This window comes from Polyergus mexicanus, unplaced genomic scaffold (assembly GCF_030449975.1).
Source record: "Polyergus mexicanus isolate NDT 795.1 unplaced genomic scaffold, iyPolMexi1.0 SCAF_5, whole genome shotgun sequence".
Lineage (NCBI taxonomy): Eukaryota > Metazoa > Arthropoda > Insecta > Hymenoptera > Formicidae > Polyergus > Polyergus mexicanus.
Genome location: NW_027223325.1, coordinates 4,392,213 through 4,419,945, shown reverse-complemented (window position 1 = coordinate 4,419,945; position 27,733 = coordinate 4,392,213). Strand labels below are relative to the sequence as shown.

The 27,733-nt window shown below is 31.8% G+C and overlaps 2 protein-coding genes across 3 annotated transcripts in view; one reads left to right on the top strand and one right to left on the bottom strand.

Annotated features, from left to right (window-relative positions):
* The window catches only part of LOC138933189 (guanine nucleotide exchange factor for Rab-3A), a 29,161-nt gene extending 7,161 nt beyond the window's left edge, over positions 1-22,000 (top strand). The window contains exons 1-9 of one of the 2 annotated variants that reach the window (XM_070295741.1): positions 8,840-9,012; positions 16,570-16,940; positions 17,589-17,874; positions 18,154-18,402; positions 18,702-18,940; positions 19,149-19,532; positions 19,770-19,872; positions 19,954-20,020; positions 20,283-22,000. In XM_070295741.1, coding sequence (XP_070151842.1) covers positions 16,597-16,940; positions 17,589-17,874; positions 18,154-18,402; positions 18,702-18,940; positions 19,149-19,532; positions 19,770-19,872; positions 19,954-20,020; positions 20,283-20,362 — 1,752 coding nt within the window. In that variant the 5' untranslated portion in view covers positions 8,840-9,012; positions 16,570-16,596 and the 3' untranslated portion in view covers positions 20,363-22,000. Of the gene's footprint in view, positions 1-8,839; positions 9,013-16,569; positions 16,941-17,588; positions 17,875-18,153; positions 18,403-18,701; positions 18,941-19,148; positions 19,533-19,769; positions 19,873-19,953; positions 20,021-20,282 lie in introns of those variants that run through there. The other variant, XM_070295742.1, reaches the window with a different exon arrangement.
* Positions 22,001-22,559: 559 nt separating this feature from the next.
* On the bottom strand, positions 22,560-26,473 carry LOC138933190 (methyl farnesoate epoxidase). Its single transcript, XM_070295743.1, has 8 exons — positions 26,389-26,473; positions 25,953-26,250; positions 24,168-24,356; positions 23,911-24,097; positions 23,730-23,841; positions 23,186-23,366; positions 22,850-23,109; positions 22,560-22,741 (listed from the first exon to the last, which is right to left on the bottom strand). The coding sequence occupies exons 1-8, from the start codon at positions 26,471-26,473 to the stop codon at positions 22,560-22,562; spliced, it is 1,494 nt and encodes a 497-aa protein (XP_070151844.1).
* Positions 26,474-27,733: the final 1,260 nt, after the last annotated feature.

The window sequence follows — 27,733 nt, the reverse complement described above, 5'->3', positions numbered from 1 at the left end:
TGTCCTTCTCAAGTTACGGAACACGCGTTTCAAATAAGTATGCGATACAAACACTATATTTCTCTTATTCAATATAAATAAGTTTATATATGTATATATAAAATTAAATTAAAAGAAGAGAGAGATAATAATAATTTTATATATTTTATCAATTGCATTTAGTAGTTATGCCGTCCATTGATCCGGAAAACGCAGATTTTAAAAAATTGTTCGCTTGCCAAATCCTGCGATCTGTATATGCGTTAATGTATTGTTTTTTATTTTTGTCGCAATATTTTCATAATTCTCGGATTTAAAAAAATATAAGCAAATACAAAAATTAATAAAAGCAAAATCCGAAAAATTAAAAGAAAATTGTTTTTTATATTTTTGAATAGTGTTATCTCTTGTTAAACTTCTCTCAAGTTTCCTACAATGAGAAAAACCGCGGGAAACGGCATGTAAATGTGCTCATTCTTCTAAAATGTCACGAGAGAATCTTTTATATCACGATGCAGAGGAGTAGAGCGGAATAGAAAGACCTAGGCGATTGTTGCAATCTTCGAAACTCGTGACGTGGCACGTACCAACGCGATAAATAAAAAGCGAGATGAGAATACAATAGAAAGAGAAACGATGCAACGTGCACAGTGATGCCCAGTTAATTTTCTTTATACACTTATTCAGATACTCTACCGAGGTAGAGTGGGCTAATTACATCTTGCTTCGCGGCACGAGTTATAATTAAGCAATTATAGTTATCAGCCCGAAGTCTTCTATCTAAGCTTACGCAAAAACGCGGATCAACACGAATTTTTCAAGATGTTCTTTATTCACTTTTACCGAGACAAAAAAAAAAGCGATTACGATTCGCAATTGTCCCGTTAATTGGCTTCGCGATGCGTCGCATTTTCGAAAACCGGATGAATGAAAACCGGTCTCATATATGGGTATCTTCCACGTGCGTACGCGGATTATTGACGATAACGGAATTACAGCGACGACGAGATCGATAATGAAGCGCATATAATTATCATACATTATCGTTCGTAATAAAAGTTCAAGAGAGATGCGTCTCCGTATTTATAATTATTTATCAATAAAGTATTCGTGTTTATAAAGTGATGTGATGAAATATGTATACAACTTGCCGGTTATTGAACGATAATTATAATGTCATGTAATGTACATTTATGCAGAGCTCGGTTTTCAAAGTAGGAAGGACGTAGGTGAGGAAAATTTTTGTAGGGCCTTTTCTCTCTTTTATTGAAATACAAACAATAGTCATAGGTATAAGACGCATTAGTTATAATGAATATCTGAGAATCATTGGTGCGTAAATTAGTCATTAGTTAGAGTGGCGGAACTAATCACTTTTTCCACTATTCAACACTACATTGCAAACATATTCATCCCTATTTCCATATCGTGATATTAGGTGTACAACTTTGCTTCCGCCGTCTTTTTTTCCGAAATTCGAGGCTTTATTGTAAAAAACTGGTTAGGCGTTTTGAAATTGCTTGTTGAGTCACTCCCAATAATCGTACCAATTCTTTTTGACTTTGACTCGAGTCTTCATTAAGTAATGCCTCCAATTCTGCATCTTCGAAAACCTTCTCTCTTCCACCGCTATATCGGTCTTCGACGTGAAAATCACCGTTCTTGAAACGTTGAAACCACTCGCGACACGTTCTTTCGCTAATAGCGGCTTCGCCATAAGTATTTGAGAGAATTCGATGAGCCTCAGCCGCAGATTTCTTCATATCGAAGCAGAAAATTAAAACCTCCCGCAAATGACGAGAATCTGGCTCGTAAACTGACATTTTCAATCGAGAATAACTTTATGACGCAGACACAAATCGACTAATGTTTCTATAGGGTTATGTTGACAGATGCCCAAGTTTATCGCATGACGTCTATGATCTATTTATTTCGACCACTACTTACCGCTAAAGCCATCTATAGGAAAACGGCGGAAGCAAAGTTGTACACCTAATATATAACTTGGTTATAAGTTTTTTTTTTGGTATTATCGCACTTGATACACATACATTTTCTCTCTTATATATATTTTCCTTAAGTTATTGTCTTCAAATGAGGGAAAAACCTTAATTATTTTATAATTGAATCGATTAGAATTAATCAATTATTAATTCTCGTTTTGATTCATAATTTTATCAATGCATCACTTAAATCACGCGTCAAATTTTTAATCAACGTCTTATATTTTGATAACGTTTTTGTAATTTTATTGCGAAATTAATCTACGATTCTTCTTTTATCCCAATTCTTTTTTTTTATGTTACGAGAAACACTTTCACAATTTGATCCACTAATTTTCACAAAAATTCTGCTTTCCCTATTTTTTATATTCACGCAGAGAAAAATTCTATTCATTTGGAACATCGACAGATCCCTACGGGTTAATGAACAAACGGAGTATCCGGGTGAACTATCGCGCCTATATCCACATACGTGTACTCGCGTTATCGTGTCCGCGAAGAAAAGCGTTTGCGATCATATTAAGAATTTTTTTACGGCCAAGTACACGAGAGCTATTTCGTTTATGAGAATACGGGAATACGGGAAGTTGCACACCGTCGAGTAACCACCGACCGTGAAACCTGTCGTACCGGTTTCCGCTGGATTCCGGTCCTCGACGGTTCGATGGCACTGGGGAGAAATGTTTCGCATCCTTGAGATAGTTCATTGATTTAATTAGACGATGCGTTACCTATAAAAAGTAAAATAACTAATCCTTATCTTCTTATTGTTAGATTCTTCTTTTAAATAATATACGGTTTGGAAAAGTCGAAATTACTTACGAACTCATTTCTTTTTTAGTTATTCTTGTCGATCAATTTAAGATTGAGTTATATGAAGGATAAATTTGATTGGTTTTTGAAGTCTATTTTTTTTTTATATTTGTTTAGTAATTATTTTTTCTTTTTAACAATATGTACATGAAATGCTATTGAAATTCTTGAAGGAGTTTGATTTTAAATTAATAACGAAGAATACATATACAAAACATTTAAATACATATCTGTATTATAATGTAAAACGAGATTATTAAAACTCAAGAAGTTAAGGAATATCAAAAATAAAATTATAATATTTAATTATTATAATATTTTTGGAAAAATGAACTTTAAAGCGATTATACACAAGCTATACAAATGATGGATACATCAAACGGCTCTTTTCATTTCAAGGCATTTCATGTTATTTTATATTTATATCACACGAATTTATGGCTTTTAACACAATTGGAGCGCGCGATTAGATTGCAGAGCTTCATTTTAATTCCGATATAGCTTTGTAAAAATTCTCCGTAAGATGTGTAATACTTTAGTTGCATCTATCTCGTTTCGGATAAAGTAAACGTGCATGTGCATTCGCGGTACTGGCGAAGATAAAAAATGCTGCGAATACAATGCGGAGGATGCAGAGAAATGCTGATGTTAGCCGCATAAATCTCGTATGCTTTGTCACGTCTAGTCGGAAGTGCAACGTGCGTTCGTAATGAAAAATATCTCTGAATCTTTTTTGGTTATTTATCATCACTATAAATCAAGTTGTCGTCGGGAGAAGATATATTATTATTTCATCGATATTTTTCTCGATTATAAGAAAAAAACTTTTAATTATTCTGTATACATATCTCGGAAAAAAAAAAATATCGAGCAAAATAAGGATTTTTCTGTTAATCAGACATTTATTGATAAGCTTGTTCATACTGATAATATCAACATTCATTTATTATTAGGTGTACAACTTTGCTTCCGCCGTTTTCCTATAGATGGCTTTAGCGGTAAGTAGTGATCGAAATAAATAGATCATAGACGTCGTGCGATAAACTTGGGCATCTGTCAACATAACCCCATAGAAACATTAGTCGATTTGTGTCTGCGTCATAAAGTTATTCTCGATTGAAAATGTCAGTTTGCGAGCCAGATTCTCGTCATTTGCGGGAGGTTTTAATTTTCTGCTTCAATATGAAGAAATCTGCGGCTGAGGCTCATCGAATGCTCTCAAATACTTATGGTGAAGCCGCTATTAGTGAAGGAACGTGTCGTGAGTGGTTTCAACGCTTCAAGAACGGTGATTTTCACGTCGAAGATCGATATAGCGGTGGAAGAGAGAAGGTTTTCGAAGATGCAGAATTGGAGGCATTACTTAATGAAGACTCGAGTCAAAGTCAAAAAGAATTGGCACGATCATTGGGAGTGGACAATACTTTGAATCATAAATGTATAACCAGTTTTTTACAATGAAGCCTCGAATTTCGGGAAAAAAACGGCGGAAGCAAAGTTGTACACCTAATATTATTGACAAAACAATGACTATTGACTGTTATGTAATCAAAAAGTTCTCAAAATATACACTTCAATGCGTATTAATCAATGCATAATAAACTAATCGAAATTATTTACTTGAAAATGTATTCAAGGTTTAATGCTATAATTAAAAATGTTGTATAATTGACAGTCATATATGACTTAGGATGAAGGTTTTCGAATATATATAATTTTAGTTAGCACGCTGCATAAATCAAAGGCAATTACGTGATCTTAAGAATTATCTTGCGAGGACGCATAACGATCCCACGGTTGTGCATGCGGAATCTCATGCATCTTACAGCGTTTACGCTCTTTGAAGCGGAATAGATTCGCTCGAGTGCACTTTCTCAGAGGAATGTATTTTATTCAATCTATATATGATGTTTAAACCGGTGTATTTATGTACATTATAATTTATGATATTTATATAAATTGATATATTTTAATGAGATTTTCTGAAAATATTGTTAATATTATATTAAGATATAATATTAACAATATTTATACAGCTATCGCAGAATTGGATATATAACATTATCCTTTTCATGATTACTGAAATTAAAATTTGGTATCAAAATATACTGATAATTTTCCAACTATTTCTATCAACAAGGAGCAGCCTTTGTTACGGATTACGTTAGATAATAGCATATTATTTCTCATTCGCACAATTTAAATTGGACTCCGATAAAATTTGGTTTCGAACTTTAAACTTTAAAATATGAAATATTGAAATTGAAAAGAAAAACAAGTTTAATAAATAATCATTATATATTATAATTCGACGCTAAAAAAAATTTATCAAAAAAACGATACCATAAAGAAAAATCAATTTCTGCAATTTTATATATATATATATAATCTTATAGTATTCTGCATACATAAACGTTTAATGTATTTTGTAATTCTGCTTAATATTTTTTATATATCTGCGTAAAATTTATATTATTACAATATACATACGTAAAAGGATTCATAATTTGACATAAGAAAATTTTATATTTCTATATCTCTATATTTCACAATTTCTTTTCTAAAAATCATATAAAATGTTTAAAATTATATATAATAATTGATTTCTTTCTTGATGATTATTTACAATATTAAACATATATTTATATATATTCTTCTTATAAAGATGCGAGTGAGTTCGTTGACATCGATAGACGTGACACGAAAGTGACCGCCATAATAAAATAATAAACTCATTATACTACCGGGGCTCTTGTCCATTGTCTGGGCAGTTGCTCTTTGTGACCTACCTAACAACGCTATTCTGCATCGGTCGCTACATGTATACGGGGCCCTTTTGCACGATGGAATTCACTGCGGCTCACGTGCACAGTCGGGTCACGGCTCGAGGGGAACGTGAGAGCATGTATCTACACATGATCTGTCGCAGCATATAGGCACCTATGTATATAATGTATCGCGTATGCGTATGGAATTTCTACAGTGCCTAAGTCGACTGAGCGTTTAAAAATAAACTGGGAAAATTACATAGGAATCGTACTCCGTTTAATCTTTTCTCCATCCACGATTATAGAAAAATAAAATTAGAAATTCGAATTAAAAAGATTTCGACAAAATAAATATTTATATATTAAAATTAGCAAATATTTGCTGTTATATTATACAATAGAATATACAAAAGTTGTACAAAATAAAGTTTTTTTTATCTGTATTTATGTGTTAATAGCTTCATGTAATTTCGATGTGGAGTTAGTTATTTGATAAAAGTGAGACTTTATTTGGGATGGATCGTAATCAGACAATGATTGGCATACAAAAATATAAAACGATAATCTCTTATCGTTCATTCACCACGTTTCATTACACAAGAGAAATTTATTTTTTCTTACGTAACTTACCTTTTATGATAAAATCGATAAAATGTATGCACGTGAATATTTAATTATACACATTTATAAAAATAAATTCTATAAAATTTTTGTTAATATATGTATAATTATATCTATAAAGAGAGGTAAAATTTATAAAAAAAATGTAAAAATATATATTTTAAAGCAAATAAAAGATATGAGGAATTTAGATTGGCATAAAATATATATAAATTTATAAGCAGCAATTTTCTCGTGACTGGTTAATAAAGATATAAAAGATAAAAAAAAATTGATTAATAACAAGCATCTTCTTTTAGTCTGTAAGTGTTTTTTGACGCCATAGAACACAGTAAATATTGAAAGATGTAATTTAATACTAGCAGCAGCCGCTGCTGAAATATTACTGACAATTCAGACGCCGCGTAGTTTACTTATGAACATAAATTTTTCAACCCTCATCGTCGCTCGGGATGAACTCCCTAGAGTTTCATGGAAATTTCTTGTCGATGTAAATTTCGTGTACGAATTCTGTATCACATTGCATTTTATATATTTCTCGTATATGTACGCATATATATTTCAATTCATCTCCGCGTCCATCGAAGTAAAATCGACGCCGAAAGTGATGAAATCCTATACGCAAATAACTGAAAATAATTCTCTCACGCGTACGACATACATATATTAAGCATACATGTATTACACATATATATATATTAAAACGTGGCGTATACATGTACGTAAAGAATAGCCAACCTTGGCTATTCTTTCGAATTTCTCAGGCATCTCAAAGAGTTTTTCGGTATTAATTCTCGTTTGTGACGCAACATTAAAACAAATTATTTAAATAAGAAAATCTTTTTATCAGATAACGTGATTATTGTAAGAAGGATTTTATGAGCAAAGTTCTTTACATCTTTTTTTTTCCGTGAAAAAAAATTTTTCTTTCAATTAGCTAGTCAAAAAATAAAATTTACTCGATAATAAGTAATAGTATTAATAGCAATTTTATTCGCATTAAGAGAGCTGAATATTTTTCTCATCTCTCTTCTCTTGTTTAAAAACTTTATTTTTCATTTATCGCAGTTAACAGTCTAATTATGAATTTTAATTAACAAATTTTACCGCGGAAAAATTGGATAAACTTTACGATAAACTTTTTTCTGTAATAGATTTTTTTTTTTTTTTTTTAGTGACACTTCTATATATTCTGGCGATACATCAGTTCCTTCAAAACAAATAGTTGTTGTATTTATACCGATTAGATTTGTAAACCAACAATTTTGATTAAAAATAGCACGATCAATTTTAATTTGGTGAGTGCAGTTTCATTATCGACAGGATATAATCGAGATCTCACGAAGTCAAAGTTGCGCGATGCAACAGAATGCAGCGAACAATGCATCGCGATTACGGCGGTCGTAAAAGGAATCGTTTTAATGTTGCTTTGAATGTTAACTGAAACTCTTAAAATGTCGGAGCAGGCAATGTATCTATTTAAAAAGTTTTGTACACATAAATAAGAGATGTAATAAAATTCTCCTATTTTTTTATTTTTTCATCATTTAATATGTATAATGATAATGTTAATATAAATTTATGTGAAAAATAATATTAGCTTTCAAACTTCTTGGAAAAAATAAACTACTAAATATAATGATCAACATGCGCGTAAGAGGAAACCAGTAGATGTTCAGCATTAATGTTCCTGGCCACGATATACAGGGGTCATCGTGAATCAAGGGTCACATTTATCTCATTGAGTCCTATCAAATTCAATTACCGACTCTATAATTAACGTTCCAACTGACCGTTCTAGCTAACCTATTCAAACATTAATAGGTACGAGAGGGATGTATTATTATCGTAAACCGCACGTGGAAAGAAGAGTCTTGGACGAATGAAGTAGTCGGAGAAAAAGAGAAATAAAGACAGAAAGAAAGAGAAATTCGAAAAGAAACAAATAAAAACGTTAAATACAAACAACAAGCGAAAACGCATAATTATTTGACATCTTAGATAAAAATATAATCAGTAATGCATCTCTACCATATTCTGCGAGAAAAACAATTAGCCAATGATTTTTTCCTGAATAAGTAGAAAAAGATAGTTAAAGACGATCCGTAGTACGAATAGAAAATAATGATGATTCTAATCGTTGATTTTTTTATCTTCAAAATACGATTGATTAATGACAATTCTTTCCGGGAATCGAACAAAACAGATTGTAAAATGAATAAATTATTCTTCGAAGATAATAATTTTTTTTTTTTTTATTATATACACATTTTTTTGAAAAATTCAATCACGAGATAAAAGAAACGAAGAATTTAATGCAAAAATAAAGTAGGAAAAATAATTTTCAAGATTTATTTCGACCATAAAGTTGCGTGTCTAAAATAGATTTTACAAATTGTGAAATTCTTGCGTAATTCTTTCTTCAATTTGCTTCAATTTGCGATTCTATATTTGAATCATTATTATTGGTATATATTACTTCTACGTAACTTCTCTATGTAACAATTGCACAACGTATCTTCTCTCTCGGGTTGTCACAGCAGGTTGATGATGTACGGCGAAGAGGATGATGATCGTGGCGATGCCAAGTGAACGGGCAGAGAGAGAGAGAGAGAGAGAGAGATCATTGGCATATCTTCGAGAGTGGGAGGAAGTAGTAGGTTCAGTCCGCGCCGAACCGCCGCGAAGTGTGGATTCAGTGAATGATTCACACGAACTGATCAGTTTTGCCTTTGTTCATCATTGATTTTGCAATTATCGTCCTTTACATTGGAAATAACGTAACGAATGTTGCTGACCAGGTACCTCGAGGGGATTCCGTTTGAAAGGTATGCCGCGCAGTTTATTGAAAACTTGATGTCACTCTTCGCTTCTGCTTTTGACAACATCAGTTTGACGTTCGCCGAATGCCGTTCTGTTTATCGTAATCGCTCGGGGATACTCTCATCCTGTGTGCCTATACGTCATTCCGATTCTCGTATCTCTCGAGATAAAAGACATTTCGCGACGCGAGTATGCGAGGGGATAAAGTTCTTCGTTGAATAAACATCGTCTAACTTTTGGCCAAGTATGCGTTAGAGAAGCATAAATTGGACACGGATATTATAATGAACTTATAAACGAGCCAGTAAATTTTCTTTACGCCATTGCATTGGCGATGAATTTGACATTTATTCCCGCGTATAATTTTACAATAACAATATTGACGTAGGTGTATTTTTCACACGAGATAGTCATATATTACGTACATACAATATTAATTTTAGCAATCGCAGTCGTATCCCGTGCAATTTGCGACTAATATCGAATCTCGTGAAATATGACCTTCGACTCTCGATAGCAATTCATTCTCGGATTGGCTAGACCGTTTGATTGATAGAGCATATCGTAGAGAATTACTTTAGCGTATTTTTTTGGAATGTTATCTTTTTTCCATTTGTCGCCATGAATCGAGATTGTATCGAACAATAGAATATGCAACGCTCATTCGTTGCCAGGAGTTGATTTAAAAATATGTGGAAAGTGTCGAGAAAGAGAAAGATGAGTCAGCGCGTTTAATGTACGCCACATTGTTACATTGTGCATATTAATTACTACATATGCGTAATTTATTCGTTCCCATTTGCGTCAGTCCCCTCCGCTCGTTCTATTTATCTGTTTGCGATCGCATTGCGTTGAGCAGGCGTTTTGTTATCGAATGAAAACCGGATACCAATATACGATAACGCATTTCCGTTCTATCCTTCCCCCCACTCCCTCATCTGTATCCTAAACATTTAATTGTTAAATAATAATAATAATAATAATAATAATCGATTGCGGTGAATTCTATTATCGCGGCGAGGTAAAACGTGGATATTTTATTGTAAATGATCACTCGATCTAATAATTTATACAATAAATATATATTAATGTTTTTGAATATATCAGAGAATTTTGTACAATTAATATTAAAAAATCAATTCAACTAGATATATAATTAAAATTAGTAAATAATAGTTAATTATAAAAAATGTAATTATATAATGTTTAATATATTATTTGTATAGAAACGTTGTATCTGATGTCAGAAAAATCATACGCACACGATGTTGATTTAAAATTCCTCTCTTTTAGCATCTCGTGAGGTAATCACTGTCATAAATTTTATATTAAAAAATAGTATATTTTCTTTATTTTATCACCCGCATATTTTTTTTTTTTTTTTTGTATACGGTATACGATTTCTCATTATCTTCTACATGGATATATGCACTAATCAACAACTAATAATATTGCTATCTTGACATGTTTTGTTATCGTTCGCGAATGTACATCTCGAGAACATGAATACTGTTTGAATTATGCGATGATATACGATATTGGTAGTCAGCCAGTGTGGTACGAAGCAAAACACTGGATGGATTAATCCACTCCTATATTGTTACCATATCATTCATAGTATGTCGATTCGGAAATTGTACAATGTCCTGCATGGCATCTTCCGTGCTAAAGTACACGATGTGTAATTAAGAACGAAAAGTAATGCTATGCATAAAAAAAAAATCGCGTTTGTCAGCCGTGACAAAACGACGAATGAATGTGTCATGCATCGCGAAAAAGTAAAATAATGACATTATACACGGTGTGCGTCACCTGAAAACACTGCACAAAATTATGAAGAGTGATCGCAAATTTTATACGTTATCAATAAAGAGATATATACAGGGTGTCCCATTTTAAAGGACCCACTCAAATATCTCGGAAACACTGCGTTAAATCGAAAAATGTTTCAAACAAAAATTGTGTGGCTTCAAGGGGACCATAAGACGGTGACAATGATTTGACCTTGGAAAATTATTTGAAGGTCATGTGAAGGTCAACTTTAAAATCTTAAATGGAAATCCCCATTTTTTATTTAATCATCTTGTAGCTGACATCGAGAGCTTTCCAAAACACTATAATAAAGTATTTTTTTATTCAGTACTTTTTGAGTTATTTTATATTTTAATCTGACATCTTTTGATATAAAAAATTGCATACTGTTTTACGATAGTATCATATTTTTATCATATTTTGTGAATAGTAAATACGCTGGTATTGCAGTTAACTTATTGTTAGTAGACTACTTAACTGCGCAGGCGTGACCACGCTAGTAAGCAGGAAATTAAATTATGCCTCCGTTACTTGCGTGCATCTAGGTCATATGATTGAAGTCTATTCTCTAGTATAATTTTCAAGGCAGAAGTATTTTTGATCCTATATCGTTACACTATATACCTTGATCCTCTTGATCCCTGATTGACAAAGAAATTTACACAATCAATTATTTGAGTTATCAGCTTTTTGGATTATAGTTTAATTTTGGCACTTATAATTATTTATGTTGCTAAATTCAATCCCCCGCTGCATCTTATCTCTCAATAAATATATATTATATATTTTTATTTCATGACATAATATATTCAGTTTGACTAAAGATTAATAACTTATTCATGTATTCATTTCTTTTATCATATTGTCAGAAAGAGAACTGGTAAAAGAAAGCAAGCGTGTTTATTAAATAAGTAGAATGTATCTCGAAGATAAAATCGTGTTGCTAATAAACAATCGGATATACCTATATAAGTGGATTCCGATAAATATTTATCCACGTTTCTAAATCGGATGAGAAGAGACTACAAGCATGATCAGAGTCTGAGCTTACATCTGGCATTCTAACCTTGCCCACGCTAAGTTATTTGAAAACTCTGACTCACTAATTCCGAAGATTTCACGTTGATGATTTGAGATGGTAGAATTTTGATGAGGTTCGAGTCCTATATTTTAATATGAGAAAAAATTTTTTAAATCAGCGAAAAAGAAATCGTCAACGTTTCTATTGAGCGAACATAGAAATTTGAACTTGGTTAGATACATCAATAATTTCAAGCCCTGCTTCGCGTTCTCTAGCCTTTCAAAAATGATCTCACGACGAAAGAATAGATCTCTCTCCTTCTTTATATTTGGTGGACAAAATGAAAGCGAACACGGAGTGAATACAGTCGTGTCTTTCGCTGTCGTGGTACGATGTTCATGCTCAAGTATTCTGTGACTGGTACACGGTCGCACGCGGTTTATGCGTTCGCGCATGTGTGTTAACGCATACATTTCACGGATGTGAGTGATAGGTACCCACACCTTCTAGATACCATCAATTCAAATACTGTATGTATGTAACTAGCACATTCAAGACATAAAAGACACAGAGAGAGAGAGAGAGAGAGAGAGAGAGAGAGAGAGAGAGAGAGAGAGAGAGAAAGAGAGCGTGCAAGGCCAGGGCCGTACATCTAAGGAGTTTTATCGCGGATCGTGGAATTTTTCATAATGTTTCCTCCATAAACTTTAATTACGCCTCTTAATCTTCTTCCTAATCTGTACTAACTGATAATTAAGCGCGGGATTACCTCAGTAGTCTTCGTCGGCGCGAAATGATACGGATCAGATGTTGGTTTCGCACTTTATGTATGTGTACACATGTGGTGCGTTAGTTTTTATCACTGAACTATAAATAAAATAATATGGATTGATTTGTGTTTCTCTCTCTCTCTCGCTCTCTCTTTCTCTCTTTAATTGAATACAATCCGATTGGTCTTCATAAAATGTTTCTCTAATTGAAATCATGGATTGTAATAGCCCGATTTATATGTAGGAAATTAAGTCTCTTGACAAATATATTATACAGGGTGTCCCATTTTAAAGGACCCACTCAAATATCTCAGAAACACTCCGTTAAATCGAAAAATGTTTTAAACAAAAGTTGTGTGGCTTCAAGGGGACCATAAGATGGCGACAATGATTTGACCTTGGAAAATCATTTGAAGGTCATGTGAAGGTCATTTTTAAAATCTTAAATAGAAACCCCCATTTTTTATTTAGTATTCTTGTAGCTGACATCGAGAACTTTCCAAAACACTATAATAAAGTATTTTTTTATTCAGTACTTTTTCAGTTATTTTATATTTTAATCTGACATATTTTGATATAAAAAATAAAATATTTTGTAAAATATTCAGTTTTCGATAATTTTACCGTAATACTTCTACGTACAGAATAATAAGACAAATCAATTAGTGCAAAAAAAAAACACAAATAATTGTTTAAAAAAATACATCGTAAATAATTTCTTTTTAAAACTATTATTTTTTTATACTAATTGATTTGTATCATTATTCTGTACATAGAAGTATTACGGTAAGATTATCAAAAACTAAATATTTTACGAGATATTTAATTTTTTATATCGAAAGATGTCAGATTAAAATATAAAATAACTCAAAAAGTACTGAATAAAAAAATACTTTATTATAGTGTTTTGGAAATCTCTCGATGTCAGCTACAAGAATATTAACTAAAAAGTGGGGGTTTCCCTTTAAGATTTTAAAGTTGACCTTCACATGATCTTTAAATGATTTTTCAAGGTCAAATCATTGTCACCATCTTATGGCCTTCTTAAAGCCACACAACTTTTGTCTGAAACATTTTTCTCTTCCGGGCTTGGTTTTTGAGATATTCGACTGGATGGATTAAAATGGGCCACCCAATATATATATTGTATATATATATATATATATATATATATATATATATATATATATATATATATAACTTGTAGTATCGTGTGATTCTGACCCGTTGTACGTCAAAGAGAAGTGGTTGCATAAGCGTAACGTGTTCCCGGCTGTACCATTCGCCGCCTTCTCGCGCGATCACGGTTTATCCGTGACGCAATTCTCGCGCGACCCTCCATATGGCCCCCAAGGAAATCATCTTCGTGGATTTCGCGGCACTGGTTCTGCTACATTGTTGTCACGTGAGAATATGTGAAGACATCCGCGCGATATTCTTGAAGATCTAAAGATTCATTAGTATTGTTTCATTAGCATTGTAAAAATTATAATCTATTTATCGCTCAAATCATGTGAAAAAGAAAAGAAACGAGTAAGAGATGGGGTAAAATATATTTAAAATCATAGTATTTTTATCTGCACTAATTTTTTTTTTTTTTTTTTTCAACAAGCGAAAGATATTACACGATTGATGGAATTTACTGTCAAGTTTCAACGTTCGATGCTAGAGAACCTTTAAATTTATACAGGGACTCAGAAAATTGTAGTAGCTTCAGTAGCGATTAAAATAATTTTATGAATGCATGCAAATCAAGTTGCATACTCTTCCGCATATTTTCCACGGCAATTAGCGTTATTCTGCGAAATTAAACCGGAAATTTACTCATATTTGCATTTTGCATTATTATTAGCATATGAAATGTGCAGTTTAAAAGTGGGCGTGTTGTTGAAAGAAAAATTGGAGTCTTAACTAAAAACGTTGTATCCATGGATGATAAATGATTTAATGAAAGAACTAATGACACATGTGAGTTTTGCATCTAATCACTTTTACAATTATATATTATTATCGCATTTTCAACGACGGTGCTATTTGAGAGAGAATGTATTAGTAATTACAGCAAGAATAGAAATTTTATCAGTTCCTAATTGCTCTTGATTTGCGAGAGGGCGTGTGAGTGGACATATATCCCCTTCTAACAATAAGTATTATGTACATGAGAGATATGGCACAATGACGTAAAGACATGCGTTTCCTTTTCGTTATCTCGAATTGTATCTGTAAGCGTTAGAGTGGTTGAAGAATATTAGAGTAGTTAAGAAACACATATAGATCTTTAGGAAAAATAATTGATGAGAAACAGAATTTTTTTCATATGCTTTAATTTTATATTTTAATTGCATTTATTTGTATCCTTATTTTATTGAATCATTTTTGTATGCGGAACATGTGTAAAAAATTTGAGACCATAATTTAAATTTTTGCACGAAAATTTAGTACGATTACGTAATTACGTAATGATCGTGGCAAATAATATGTAGGCTTAGTCGACATATGCTAATAAGCTTAAATTTCCCGAAGTGTACTTATATAATAAGTAACATCCAGTGCGTACGTGCAACACGCGTGTTCGTGTTGTTGCCTACGCAAGGAATGCATGGAATTTGCGAGTTATTTATAAAACAAGGATTTTTGTGGGGCTTCAAACCGAGAAAGATTTCTACAAGCTTTTCACAAGTTTCGATATCGCTGTCATGCACGTCATGCACGTACAATTAGGAAACAAAATTGAACAAAACTAAAATGAATTATTTTTCAAATGATTATTTAAATGTTTTAGCGTTAAATTACGAAGTTGATTCCCATACAGCACCGCAAGATTGCAATAACATTGCAGCAACATTTTTCTGCAAGATTGCAATATTGCAGAAACATTGCAAAATGTTGCTGCAACGTTGTTATGATATTGCAGCAACAGTAAAATGTCCGCCTACAGAAATATTGCAATATAATATTGCAGCAACATAACAATATAATATATATGCAATAATGCTTTATGTATATTTATCGACATAATATCCTTAACATATGAAAAAAATAATAAGAAATTAGGCCTATAAGAGTCAGGATCTAGCGTGTATATAGTTTTTCTGTATTATAATAATAACGAAATTATAAAATGTAAATTTTTCAGTACACATTCGACTTCCTTCAGTGACAGAGAATATCTAAGAGAAATAAGAAAAAACTCAATTTGTGCAATTGTGTAAATTCACAATTTCTTTGTATCCAAAATATTCAGATATCCGAATGCAAAAAGATTGTGGTGAATTTACGCATACAACGAGTTTTTTCACATCTCTCTTGTCTTTATACAATATAATCACAAAATTTATTTATTAAAATCTAAAGTATCTTGCATATTAGAAAATTATTATCAAATTTTTGATTTTACATAAGAATGGAAACTATTAAAAGAATTCTTAGTCCAATGTCTGAGCCTCTGTATTAGGGTCATATCATACGACTTAAATTAACAAAAATAGTTATTATAGCTTTTTAATCTTACTAGCCGCTCTTTGTAGACTTTATATAATCATCATGATTAAAAATTAAATGCGAAATAGATAGCGCAACATGCGCCGCTTAGTGGTAAACGAATGAACTAGCGATTATTGAATACTTCTTTTGTAATATTTTCGGAATGTTGCTGTAACATTGCTAAAGTTATATTGTAAAATAATGTCTTTGCAATATTTCTGCAACATTAAACTGCAATATGCAATATTACAATGTTGCAGCAATATTGTTGCAAGCTTCAGTGCTGTATGGGTTATGATTCTTTGCTGTTCAAAATGAAGTTATATCAATCTTTATACTTCTTTATACTTCTTTAAAGGAGAAAGAAATATAAAAGAATCGGGTTCGATTTTATAACAAAACAAACTTTTCTTTTCGTGAAAAGAAAACCGCTGCGTATTATTCGTGAAATAATCGAAGCGTCGAACACATTCTAGCTTCAAGTCCAGCCACAGTGAGGCGTCATGAAAGAGGTCCAGGAGCAGCAGCAGCCAGAGTCAATGGAATCCAACGAGTCGGTTTCCGGCTCGAACGAGTACGCCTATCGACCGCTCACGACAAAGCACAGAAGGGCCGGAAGTACCGGAACAACCGGCGACGAGGAATATACCACGGACGAGGATGAGCTCTACACGGATGAAGCTGATTGCTCGATCGGCGCTACGTTACATCCACCTCATCCCATCCTTAAATCAGACCTCGCGAGAGCAGCCACGGATCTTTTCGGATACGTCGCTAAGCGCGAGGATGAAGACGAAGAACCCACTAGTCTGTTCGATGACGATGATAACAAGTTCCTAGATGATAGGTGCGTTTAAGCATTGATTTCTTTTATTTTCGCATAAAAATTGCTTTTTTACGAAGCATATTTTGTAGTATATAATTAAAAATCATGTAATAGGATCTCTATAGCTTATATTATAATTTGAGTGGAGACGTAAAATTAATACACGCAGAAAAAAAGTCCGCTGAAAGAAATGACATATTTTATATTATTATAACAAAAATTTGATCAGTTATTATATGCAAAATTATTCTCTAAAGAATACCGGAGTACTTTAAATTATTTTATAATAATAATAATATATATATATATATATATATATTTTTTTTTTAAAGCAATGCTTTCATATAATAGAAAACTACAGGTTTTCTAAAAATAAATAATTTTGTTATAGCACTAAATTTATGTTTATAATTTAATGGAAACTTAATCAGCATTTTATCAACATAATAAATTTTCCTATAGTATTGAATAATCGATTATGATAACGAAATTTAGCTGCATTTACATTGAATGTGCAGCAAAAATTTTCTTCCTTGTAGAAATTACGAGTACTGAATTTTAAGTTTCTATCGATGTTTGATAATATTATAGATTAATTGTATTATTATTAAAATGTTGCAATACTATATCATTAAAAATTATAACATGATTTGCATAATTTACTTTTAGCTCAACCAAAACCGCTCCACTATTCGCGTACAACGAAAAGCTACAAGGTGTTCTATCGAGACATCGAAATCCATCGGAAGAGAAGGCGGCGAAGTCTTGCGAATTAAAATCTCATGAGTTGGAAGTCTTGGAATCTACAACTCAGCATGCAAAACCTTTAGATTTTCGATTGAATAAAGTTGAAGCTGCGGGAGAAACAAGCGATGAGAAAATTGATACGGACTCGACAAAGGACGATAATTCCCATGAATCTTCGAAGAAATTCTCTCTTTCCAAAGATATAAAGGTAATTTTATTTTTTACCTTTGAATATTCTTGACGTATTAAAAAAAAAATATTAATAAAATAATATATTGAAAAATAATATTAATAAAAAATATATTCTTATACAGCCTCTATAAAAATGTATATTATGTTAAAAATAAATTTGTATGTGTTAACATTTTCATATAATTTTTCTTCTTTGATTTTATATATGTATATACATATATATATAAAAAAAAAATATATATATATATATATACAATATATTGTATAATCAAAATATCTGTAAAAATGATTTTAGTCGGAAGTACCATCGAAGCAAGAATTACTGTGCGTTCCTAAAAAAATCAGCAGCCCACCATCGCCTACTACACTACAATGGGGAAGAGCAGTGGCCGAAGTAAAAGAGCACGCGGTGGCGAAGCTGCAGGAAGAACTTAAAAGAGCTCACGAGGAATTGAAACTGAAGGACGAGGAAGTGGCTAGACTTTCGCGGATCAGGCAAGATGTAGAAGCCGAGCTCGAAGAACTCACTGCCAGTCTCTTTCAAGTTAGTCGTCAGTTTTATATTTGTCAGAAAAATAAAAGTATAGAAAAATAAAAGAATATATATATATATATATATATATATATATATATATATATATATATATATTTACACACACATATACATGTAAAATAAAAAATTAAAAAGAACTTAAAAATTTTAATAATAAAGATATAATATTGAAGCGTTAAATATTTAACTATCGATTTATGTGAGATCTGAAAAATCAGCAAATACTAAAAACAGTATTTGTTTTTATATGTTTGATGATTCGGATTATTTAATACAAGATACATGTTTAGGAGGCACATAATATGGTTCGGGAAGCTAATGTACGCCAGGCAACCGCGGAGCGTCTTTTAGAGGAAAGTCGCATGAAGTCGGAAGTGCTCGCGGCCGAAGTAGTAGCTTTGAAAACTTTGGTGCTCACATCCACACCGTCAAGGCCCAATCCTCATTTGCATCCTCAAATCGACATGAAAGGTCGTCTTAATAATGGGGAGGAGGCTCAGCAAGGCCTTTTTATGAAGAAACATCGAAGGTAATAATCATGAATAATAAAAATAAAAATAATTATAATTTACGAAGAAATAATATTATAGGAATTATATTAGAATTATTGAAAAATTGCTAATGTTTGATATCAGAAACAGTTTAATATATGTATTGTCATTTATTATTCATTTATATTTGCAAGATAAGATGTAAATTGATAACGCATTTAAAAATAATTTGCAATTTTCATGCAGATCGCCGTCGCATTTCAATTTAAAATATGGTCGCGAAAATTCGCCGCCCGATTCACCGGTGAAGGAGCAAAGATTGCCGTTACCGATTGACAAGGAGATTCTCGAGAGAGATTGGAAGCGGGAACGCGAAAAGGAGAAAGAAAGGGAGTGCAAAGACTTCGGTTTGGAAGTCGATCCGAGAGTGCATACCGAGTTTCTCAGGTGGAAGGCGAATCCTTGCGTCGACAAGAGCGATTCTTTCGTTGCGAGGGTATTTAGAGAGGATATCGACCTGTGTTTACATTTCCCTAATAAAGAATTGGGAGCTAAAGTCAGGCAAGCCGTTCTGGACGGCATTATCTTTATCGAAGCGGTCAGCGACAAAACAAAGCTCGCTTTTCCCAAGTACGTCCTCAAGTATCGCATATTAAAATATTCAATATTACATTTTACAATTATAACATTTCGACAATTCTCCAGAGATTGCATTACAATTTGCAAGATTGCAACGTTGCTGCAATATATTAATTGAAAGATTTCGAACAAATATATGAGTAATGAATAAATTTTCCATTATTTACGGTAAAACATAAGTTTTTTTTTTTTTTTTTAATTTAAATAGCGACAATATTTTAATTTCAGAAAATGTGCACTGTTAGAGGCAGCACGGCAATGTCATTATCGTATGCGGCTTGGTGATCAAGAGAATCAATGGCACTGCATTTCGCAGATTTGTCGCAATCGAGTAAGTTTTAATGATTAGTTAAAAATTTATTCTGTATCATAAAGGATTCTGCTTTGTAAGGGATTCTATGTTTTATTGCAGATTATAGCGGTGTGCGATTTTCTGAATTATTTGAGATACGTCGAGCGCGGCCTCGTCAAAAGTTCAGGTAAGTCAGGTCATTTATATTATAAAATATCTCAAACATATAATAATAATAAATACATTTTATTATAATACATAATAGAGTGTAAAATTTGACAGTTTATTAAAAAATTATATATTAAAAATTATACATTTACTGATGCTTGAATTTAATAATTAACAAGGAATATAAAATGTTAAAATGTTAAAAATTGTAAGATAATTAAAAAATTGAGGAATATCTATACATTAAATTTGTAATTGAATTTTGTAATATACCTTTTTAGTTCACGACGTTTATTGGGAAATCACGCGGCTAAGAAAGGAAATGGTTTTCGCACGATTGGGTCTGGCATTGTCATCCTGAGGTACGCGCAGGCGAGATGTTATTTAGTCTCGAATTAATTTTAGCCGGGGATTTTTTGAGAGAATCAATCGTGCGTGGATTACGCAAAAAATTGATATAATTTAGCGACGATCTCGTCAATCATCGGCCTTTCATCTAACAATAAGGTGATAGTACCATCACTTTTGAGATATCTAAAGTCTCTCTAATTCTGTCAAATAATTCTGATGATAACAATGTTTCCAAGAAATTTACATGTTGTTAAAGAGGCTATATTATTTATGAAAAGGTATGTGTAATTTATTCATGGAACTTTCTTCTCTTTTTTATTTTCATAGCGCGATCAATGAATTAACTCGCTGCGCGTTAATTTGTTTCTACTTCTTTACACGCATACATTACTCAGGGTTAGATTTGACATTAAGTTCCCAAAAAAAAGCGTCATTTTTGCCACATATGAATTTCTTTGAAATATTGATGCCTTTTACGGCAAATTTTAGGTTTAGTTATTTGCAAACAAGTTAAAAGGCGACAATGAAGCTGATTACACAAGGCTGTGAATAATCTTGACAGGCGAATCAGTTCGATGGTACTTCTATATGAAAAATGTAAATAATAGAAGAGATTTTTAAGATATTGTGTCATGTTTTCTCAAGTTTAACTGAACATTGTCAAACTTAAAAACGTTAAACTCATGTGAATTACAACATTTAACAATTGAATTTTAACGTGTGAATTATAACAGTTCAATAACAATTTTGAATCTATTGACGTTTATTCCATGAGATATAGTTAACGGTTAACACAATCACATCGTATAATCATATTATGAAATTATATGATATCGGGTGATTTGGTATTAACGTCAAGGAAAAAAACTCAGTGTTTATGAATTATTTATATTTAAATCTTATATCGCGTATTTACGCAGATCAGTTTTTGACCTGTTGTTGTATTAATTTTTTTATTTCTATTACACATTTTGTTATGTTTATTTATCGATTTATATGTTGAGCTAATCCGATTTTATTAATTATTGCTCGTTAATTAAGAATTTATTACAATTCTTAAGTACCAAATCCCGTGACTGTAAAATTCGTCATTTAGAACTAATTATACTCATTGTTGGATCATGATGACTATATATATATATATATCTACTTTCGATATTATTACTCTTAGGAAAGATTTACATCTGTGTGGACCATACGAATCTCAAAATTCTTAGTGTACATAGAACTAGGAACTTCTATATCATGTCTCATAATACTTCTACACGTCTATCATAATGCGTCCGGTTGTACGGAACATTTGTTTCTACTCTATAAATATTAATCTGGCATGTTGAAAGTATAGATTCTTTGATAGAGATTACGTTAATATGTCAATCAAAACTGACATTTACGTCAGTTATGTATTTTCTGAGATTGTATATATAAATATCTATCATATATTTTGTTTACTACGAGAATATTTTCGAGTTTGAATTTCGAATCGCAATATGCTATAATCGATTCTATAGATAAATAATCTCCGCAACAATTTGCTCGATATGTGATTCGAAATATTAAATTACAAAAATGATCGAGACGTATATTTCGATGTTGTAAGAAGATACTGATTTATTAGTAAGGTTTTTTTTTTTTTTTTTCTTTTGTTCGACTCTCTGTCGTCTTCCATTATTTAACTTCACTTGCTATGGCAGTAAGTGAAAATATGCAAAAGACTATTTATAGATTATGTAATTGATCGCTTTAAATCATGCCAAGCGTACAAATTGTGGCCAACGATAAAAACGAATAACGTTCCGTTGGATATTTTCCACGGGACGTGGAAAAAGACTTTTTCTAAACAGTTTTTTTTTTCTGTGAATAGAAAATGTGTTAATTGTAATATCAAATGTGTAAATAGAATCTTCTAACATTACTTGAGATAGAAACTTGTATTTAAAAATGAAATATAAATTATCGCTATTGCAAAAATGTGACGATTAATTATTATAATTCTTTTGAAAAATTTCTTTTCCTTCTCTCTTTTGATTAATTCTATTTTATAAATTATTCACTTTTGCACAGAAAATTATAAAATTATTATAATTATATATTTGTTATTATTATATAATAATGTACAGATTTTACATTAATATATATGTGTATTAATATATATAATTTTACATTAATATATATATATATATATAACGCATACATTAATGAAGTAGTCATTTTCTTTTGATAGCATTAATACATATATCAGGTGGTGAAATTGTAAAGCCGTCGACACCGTCTAAAATCGGACTAGGATGTTCCGGAGATAACGTAAACTGAAATTTTTGCAGCAGACACGCAGTGAACAGAAATACACTGTTTCTTGCCAAGATCTCACCCAAACACTTTCTACGACCTGTTTTATATTAATTTTATTACAATCTCTTTGTTATATATATATATATTGTATTTTATATATGTTACGAAAAGAATATACGTGTGCATAATTTCCCTTATATTATACCTAAGCCGAATGGTATTAACCAGGGATCCTCGACATATTTTCCTCTATCGTCAATAAATCTTTCAGGCCGAAATTCTTTTGGATCGCCCCAATGCTTCTCGTCCATATGAACGCTTCTGAAATTAGCCAGCAAGGTATAATTTTTTTTTATTTCATAACCGAGTAGAGTAGCGTCAGTCGTTGCTCGATGAGGAATTGAAGTTGGGCCGACATTCGCTAGTCTTAATACCTCCGCTATCGTCGCATTCAAGTACGGTAGTCTAAAAATATTTGCGGTTTTGTTTATCTGTGAATGAACGATAATATATTGAGCAGTATCGTTAAATACGTGCATACCGATTTTTGTGAGCTATACGAGGTAGAACTTCCTTGCCCAACACTCTTTCAATTTCCTCGTGCACCTTTCCTTGAACATCCTCCCTTACTGCAAGATACGTTATTATAAAGCCAATTATGTTGTTCGTCGTTTCTACACCAGCGGTAAAGAGGTCTTTCATGACGCTAATTAATTGCTCCTCTGTAAACAAGAATACTCTGCAATGTACAATGTTTTATTTGCATTATTTGCGAGTTACTGCAGTTTTATCTTCAAATTTTAATACGTATAATATAGATAGGATGCATTACAATATCTTATTAAAATAAATTATTTTCTTAAATAATACTGTTTCCTTATTTTATTATTATTATTATTATTATTATTATTATTTTTTTTTTTTATATAATACTATTATGTTTTTATAATACCATATATATACGATTTATACTATATATATATATATACAATAATTTTTTACAACATGCAGGAAATTCAACAAATATTGAAATTTATGTTTGGATAGTATTTTTTTTATTTAATTATTGTTAAAACATTCTATACCGTCGAAACACGATATAATCGATTTTGATCGCTCCATTTCCGCTAGGTAAACATCGATAAAGTCTCTAAATTCGCCGTGCGTTCTACTTTGTTTGTGTGTTGCAATTTCCCTCTGAAATAAGATATCTTGTATAGACAGAAATAACATCGCTAAAAAAAAAATATATATATATATAATTACTCTGAAAAATTGTGACATTCGTGCCAGTCTCTGATTTAATACGGTAAATCCGGTAGTGTTTGGGATTATGTATCTTAAAAGAGGCAAATGAGTCAATATACCGCCAGTGACATTGCTGTTTCTGAGAAGATCGTTTACCACTGATATAATTTCTCTTAATTTTGGATTTTCCTTGTCCAAGTCGAATCTGCGCGATCAATATGTTCCAAAGTTATTTTTGAATTCAATTCAATTGCATGTAACATCGAATATCATACCTCGATCCAGCGATTAACGTCCACACGCTATTAAGGACTGCTATGGAGGTAATGTTGTGTAAGTTTGTAATGGGTCCTAATTTAGCCAGCGATTCTATTATGCTGGTTAAAGAAACTGCATCGTTTAATATTATATCTTCCATCGCCATTTTTCCAAATCCAAATTCTTTCAATGTTCGCAGAATAAATCTGAATAACTTGTAACAAGTTGTACAATTTGTTCTAATTTTTTTAAATTTTATACAGTGCGCGCAAAGACTGATTTAACAATATTTCAAAAATAAAGTAAACGGTAAAAAGTAACGTACCTTCGATTCTATCGCTACTTAAATATGTTGTAGGGGAGGTTCTTCTGAGTAATTCCCCGCAAGAAATTTGTGGAGGACGGCATTAGTTTGAAAGATATAACAAATTGTTATATATATATATATATATATATATATATATATATATACAGGGTGTCCCATTTTAATCTCCTTAGGCAAATATCTCAAAAACCAAGCCCGGAAGAGAAAAATATTTTAGACAAAAGTTGTTTGGTTTCGAGGGGGCCATAAGATGGTGACAATGATTTGACCTTGGAAAATCATTTGAAGGTCATGTGAAGGTCAACTGTAAAATCTTAAACGGAAATCCCCATTTTTTATTTAGTATTCTTGTACTATAAAAAATTAAATATCTCGTAAAATATTTTATTTTTTATATCAAAAGATGTCAGATTAAAATATAAAATAACTCAAAAAGTACTTAATGAAAAAATACATTATTATAGTGTTTTGGAAAGATCTCGAGGTCAGCTACAAGAATATGTAATAAAAAATAGGAGGTGCCGTTTAAAAAAATTGAGGTGACTTTCACGTGACCTTCAAATGACTCTTCAAGGTTAAACCAATGGTATCATCTTATGGTTCCCTCTAAACCCAACAACTTTTGTCTGAAACATTTTTCTCTTCCGGGTTTGGTTTTTGAGATATTTTCCTGAAGAGATTAAAATAGGACACCCTGTATATATATGTATATATATTGTATAATTAATTTTTTTCATTGAAAAAATTGTTTATGATCTTCTAAATTGCCATTGGGAGATGGCGGAACTCACTGCGTCCACTCATACATTTTCCCATTCATGCAACAATTGTGGGGTATATGCATGGGCACAATGGATTTCGCTCTCCTCCCTTACGGGGGGAGATGGGGAGGGGTAGGGGGAGGCAGCGCTATTTCCGGAAGATATAACTTAACTCAAATCTATTTTCAGTTTTAAAAGTAAAGTTGGGTTGGGTTAGATTAAATTTTTTCGGGTTGCGGCGCAGGGAAAGGGATGAAGCCTCTATTTTTCAAAACAAGACGCACAAATTCGTATAGTTGTACGTCGGACTCCGAGAAATAGGTGAAACACATTATCGACAAATCCACGAATGTATACCTATCTCGTAAATGTAAATAAACACTTTTTCCACATCAGTTTTGTTTGTTTTATAATAGAGAAAGCATTAAAACACACTATGAAACTTTAATTTATTATATCTCTTAAACCAATATCGCGTGTCTCACAAATTTCTTGCGGGAAATTGCGGTTCAGAAGAATTTCCTCTACAACATATTTAGACGGGGATAAAATCGGAGATGCGTTACCTTTTATGCAATTTTACCAAAATATCTTTACGTATTTTCCTTTTAATATTTTACAAATTATTAAAAACATATACCACAAAATTATTACATAATTTATATAATTTTGTTGATATATTGTATATATATATATAATAATCGTAAACAAAATACCTCCTTTGGTCTCGCCAGATATCGCCATCGGTAAATATTATACCTCTTCGCTCACCCCCTGTTCGATGTTTATATAAAAATCCATCTGGCCTACCGTCGAACTCAGGTCGACCCATCATTTCAATCACAGCATCCCTACCGGAAACAATGATGAGCGGTTCGGCTATGCCGAGTTTTAAGCCAACGATTGGGCCGTAAGTGTCGGCTAGACGACACAAAGCGTGAGAATAAAATTTCGTCTCATCGACCAGACGTTTGACGTCGAATATATTTCCTACGATCGGCAGACCGCGGGGTCCTCGAATAAAACATTTCGCAAATGTCATTTCTATGTAAATTTTACGTCGATACAAAATATTGGATCAAGTGAATCAAATCAGAAGCACAACGCATGAAATATATACATATTGGAAAACATTAATTATACAATATTTACCTGGAGGAAACTTCGATGATCGTCGCCAGTCGTGCAGAATTTTTATCGTAAATGCTATTGCCATAGAAATTATTACAAACCACATTATTCCTTTGTTATTTAACAGCAATAAGAATAATATTGTTGTCGGAAAATGATTTTTATCATATATAATCTTTTTACATTCTAAAGAAAAATTTAATCGCGTATGTATTATCAGATGAATAAATAAATCTCACACATAATGAACATATTAATCGATTGCACTTTATTACCGCGCATCGGATTGTCATTCGCGGCATCAATCAGAACTGCATAGATTCCGCGGAAGTTCCTCTATATAAGGAAAATTTCCTTTCACTGACATATTACTCAAGAGGATTTTGGCTCAAGGTTTCAACCGTATATGTGAAGAGACCTGTACGTATATATTCCTTTGCATGCAACACCTCTTGCACTAGTCTCTACACTGAGTTTCATTACGTGTAACCAGGTATTTTGCGATAGCTTGGCATAATTAAAATATTGCGCAACGCTTTTTAAACGAACACTAATGGTTATTAACATTTTTGCGGTTTTTGTCGAAATATCTTATCATAGATGACGAATAATTTGTTCAATTGTACTTATTTAAAAAAAAAAAAACCTAGCACGGTAATTTAATTTTTATCAGGGTTGGGAAAGTTACTTTATAAAAGTAACTCGTTACCGTTACCGTTATTTTTTCTAAAAAGTAACTCGTTACCGTTACTCGTTACCAATTTTAAAAAGTAACTCGTTACCGTTACAGTTACTAAAAAGTAACGAGTCGTTACAATTTCCGTTACTTTTTTACAATACAAACTAATAAATTATTTTGCATAAGAAAAACTTTTAAAAAATTGTAAGCAAGATTTCATTCAAGGTTTATTACAAAATAAATGATTAAATTTTATCGAAATTCTTTATTAAATTTTAATAAAATTTGTTGCTCCATAGTATCATCATTTAAATGCCCTCTTTGTGGTGTTAATACAGAGCCACCGATGCTAAACATTCTTTCTACAGATGCACTGCTTGGTAGAGCTGTATTATATTTAATAAAAAGTTTTTTAAGTTTTGGATAGTCGTTTAACATTTCTATATTACAATTATTTGATTTTAAAAACCGTTGCAATTCTTCTTGTTCAGATTCATTTTGCCGTTTTTTGCTCAAAAATGAAAAAATCATCGTGATCGTCAGATTTTCCAGCTTTTGGAGAATTTTCAGTCGATCGGATTCCCAATAAATCCTCCAAGTAATTTTCAGCACGTTTTCTTTTTTCTCCGGTTAACCAGTTTAACTTAAATTTTGGATGTAAACATGCTGCTATTATTAATTCTTTTG

Excerpts from the sequence above, each read along its gene's own strand:
- LOC138933190 (XM_070295743.1), bottom strand. The coding sequence starts at position 26,473 with ATGTGGTTTGTAATAATTTCTATGGCAATAGCATTTACGATAAAAATT. Across the intron at positions 24,357-25,952 it reads ATCTGGCGAGACCAAAGGAG|ATTTATTCTGCGAACATTGA; the intron begins GTATTTTGTTTA and ends CAAGTTATTCAG. Across the intron at positions 23,842-23,910 it reads GAATGTCACAATTTTTCAGA|AGGGAAATTGCAACACACAA; the intron begins GTAATTATATAT and ends ATCTTATTTCAG.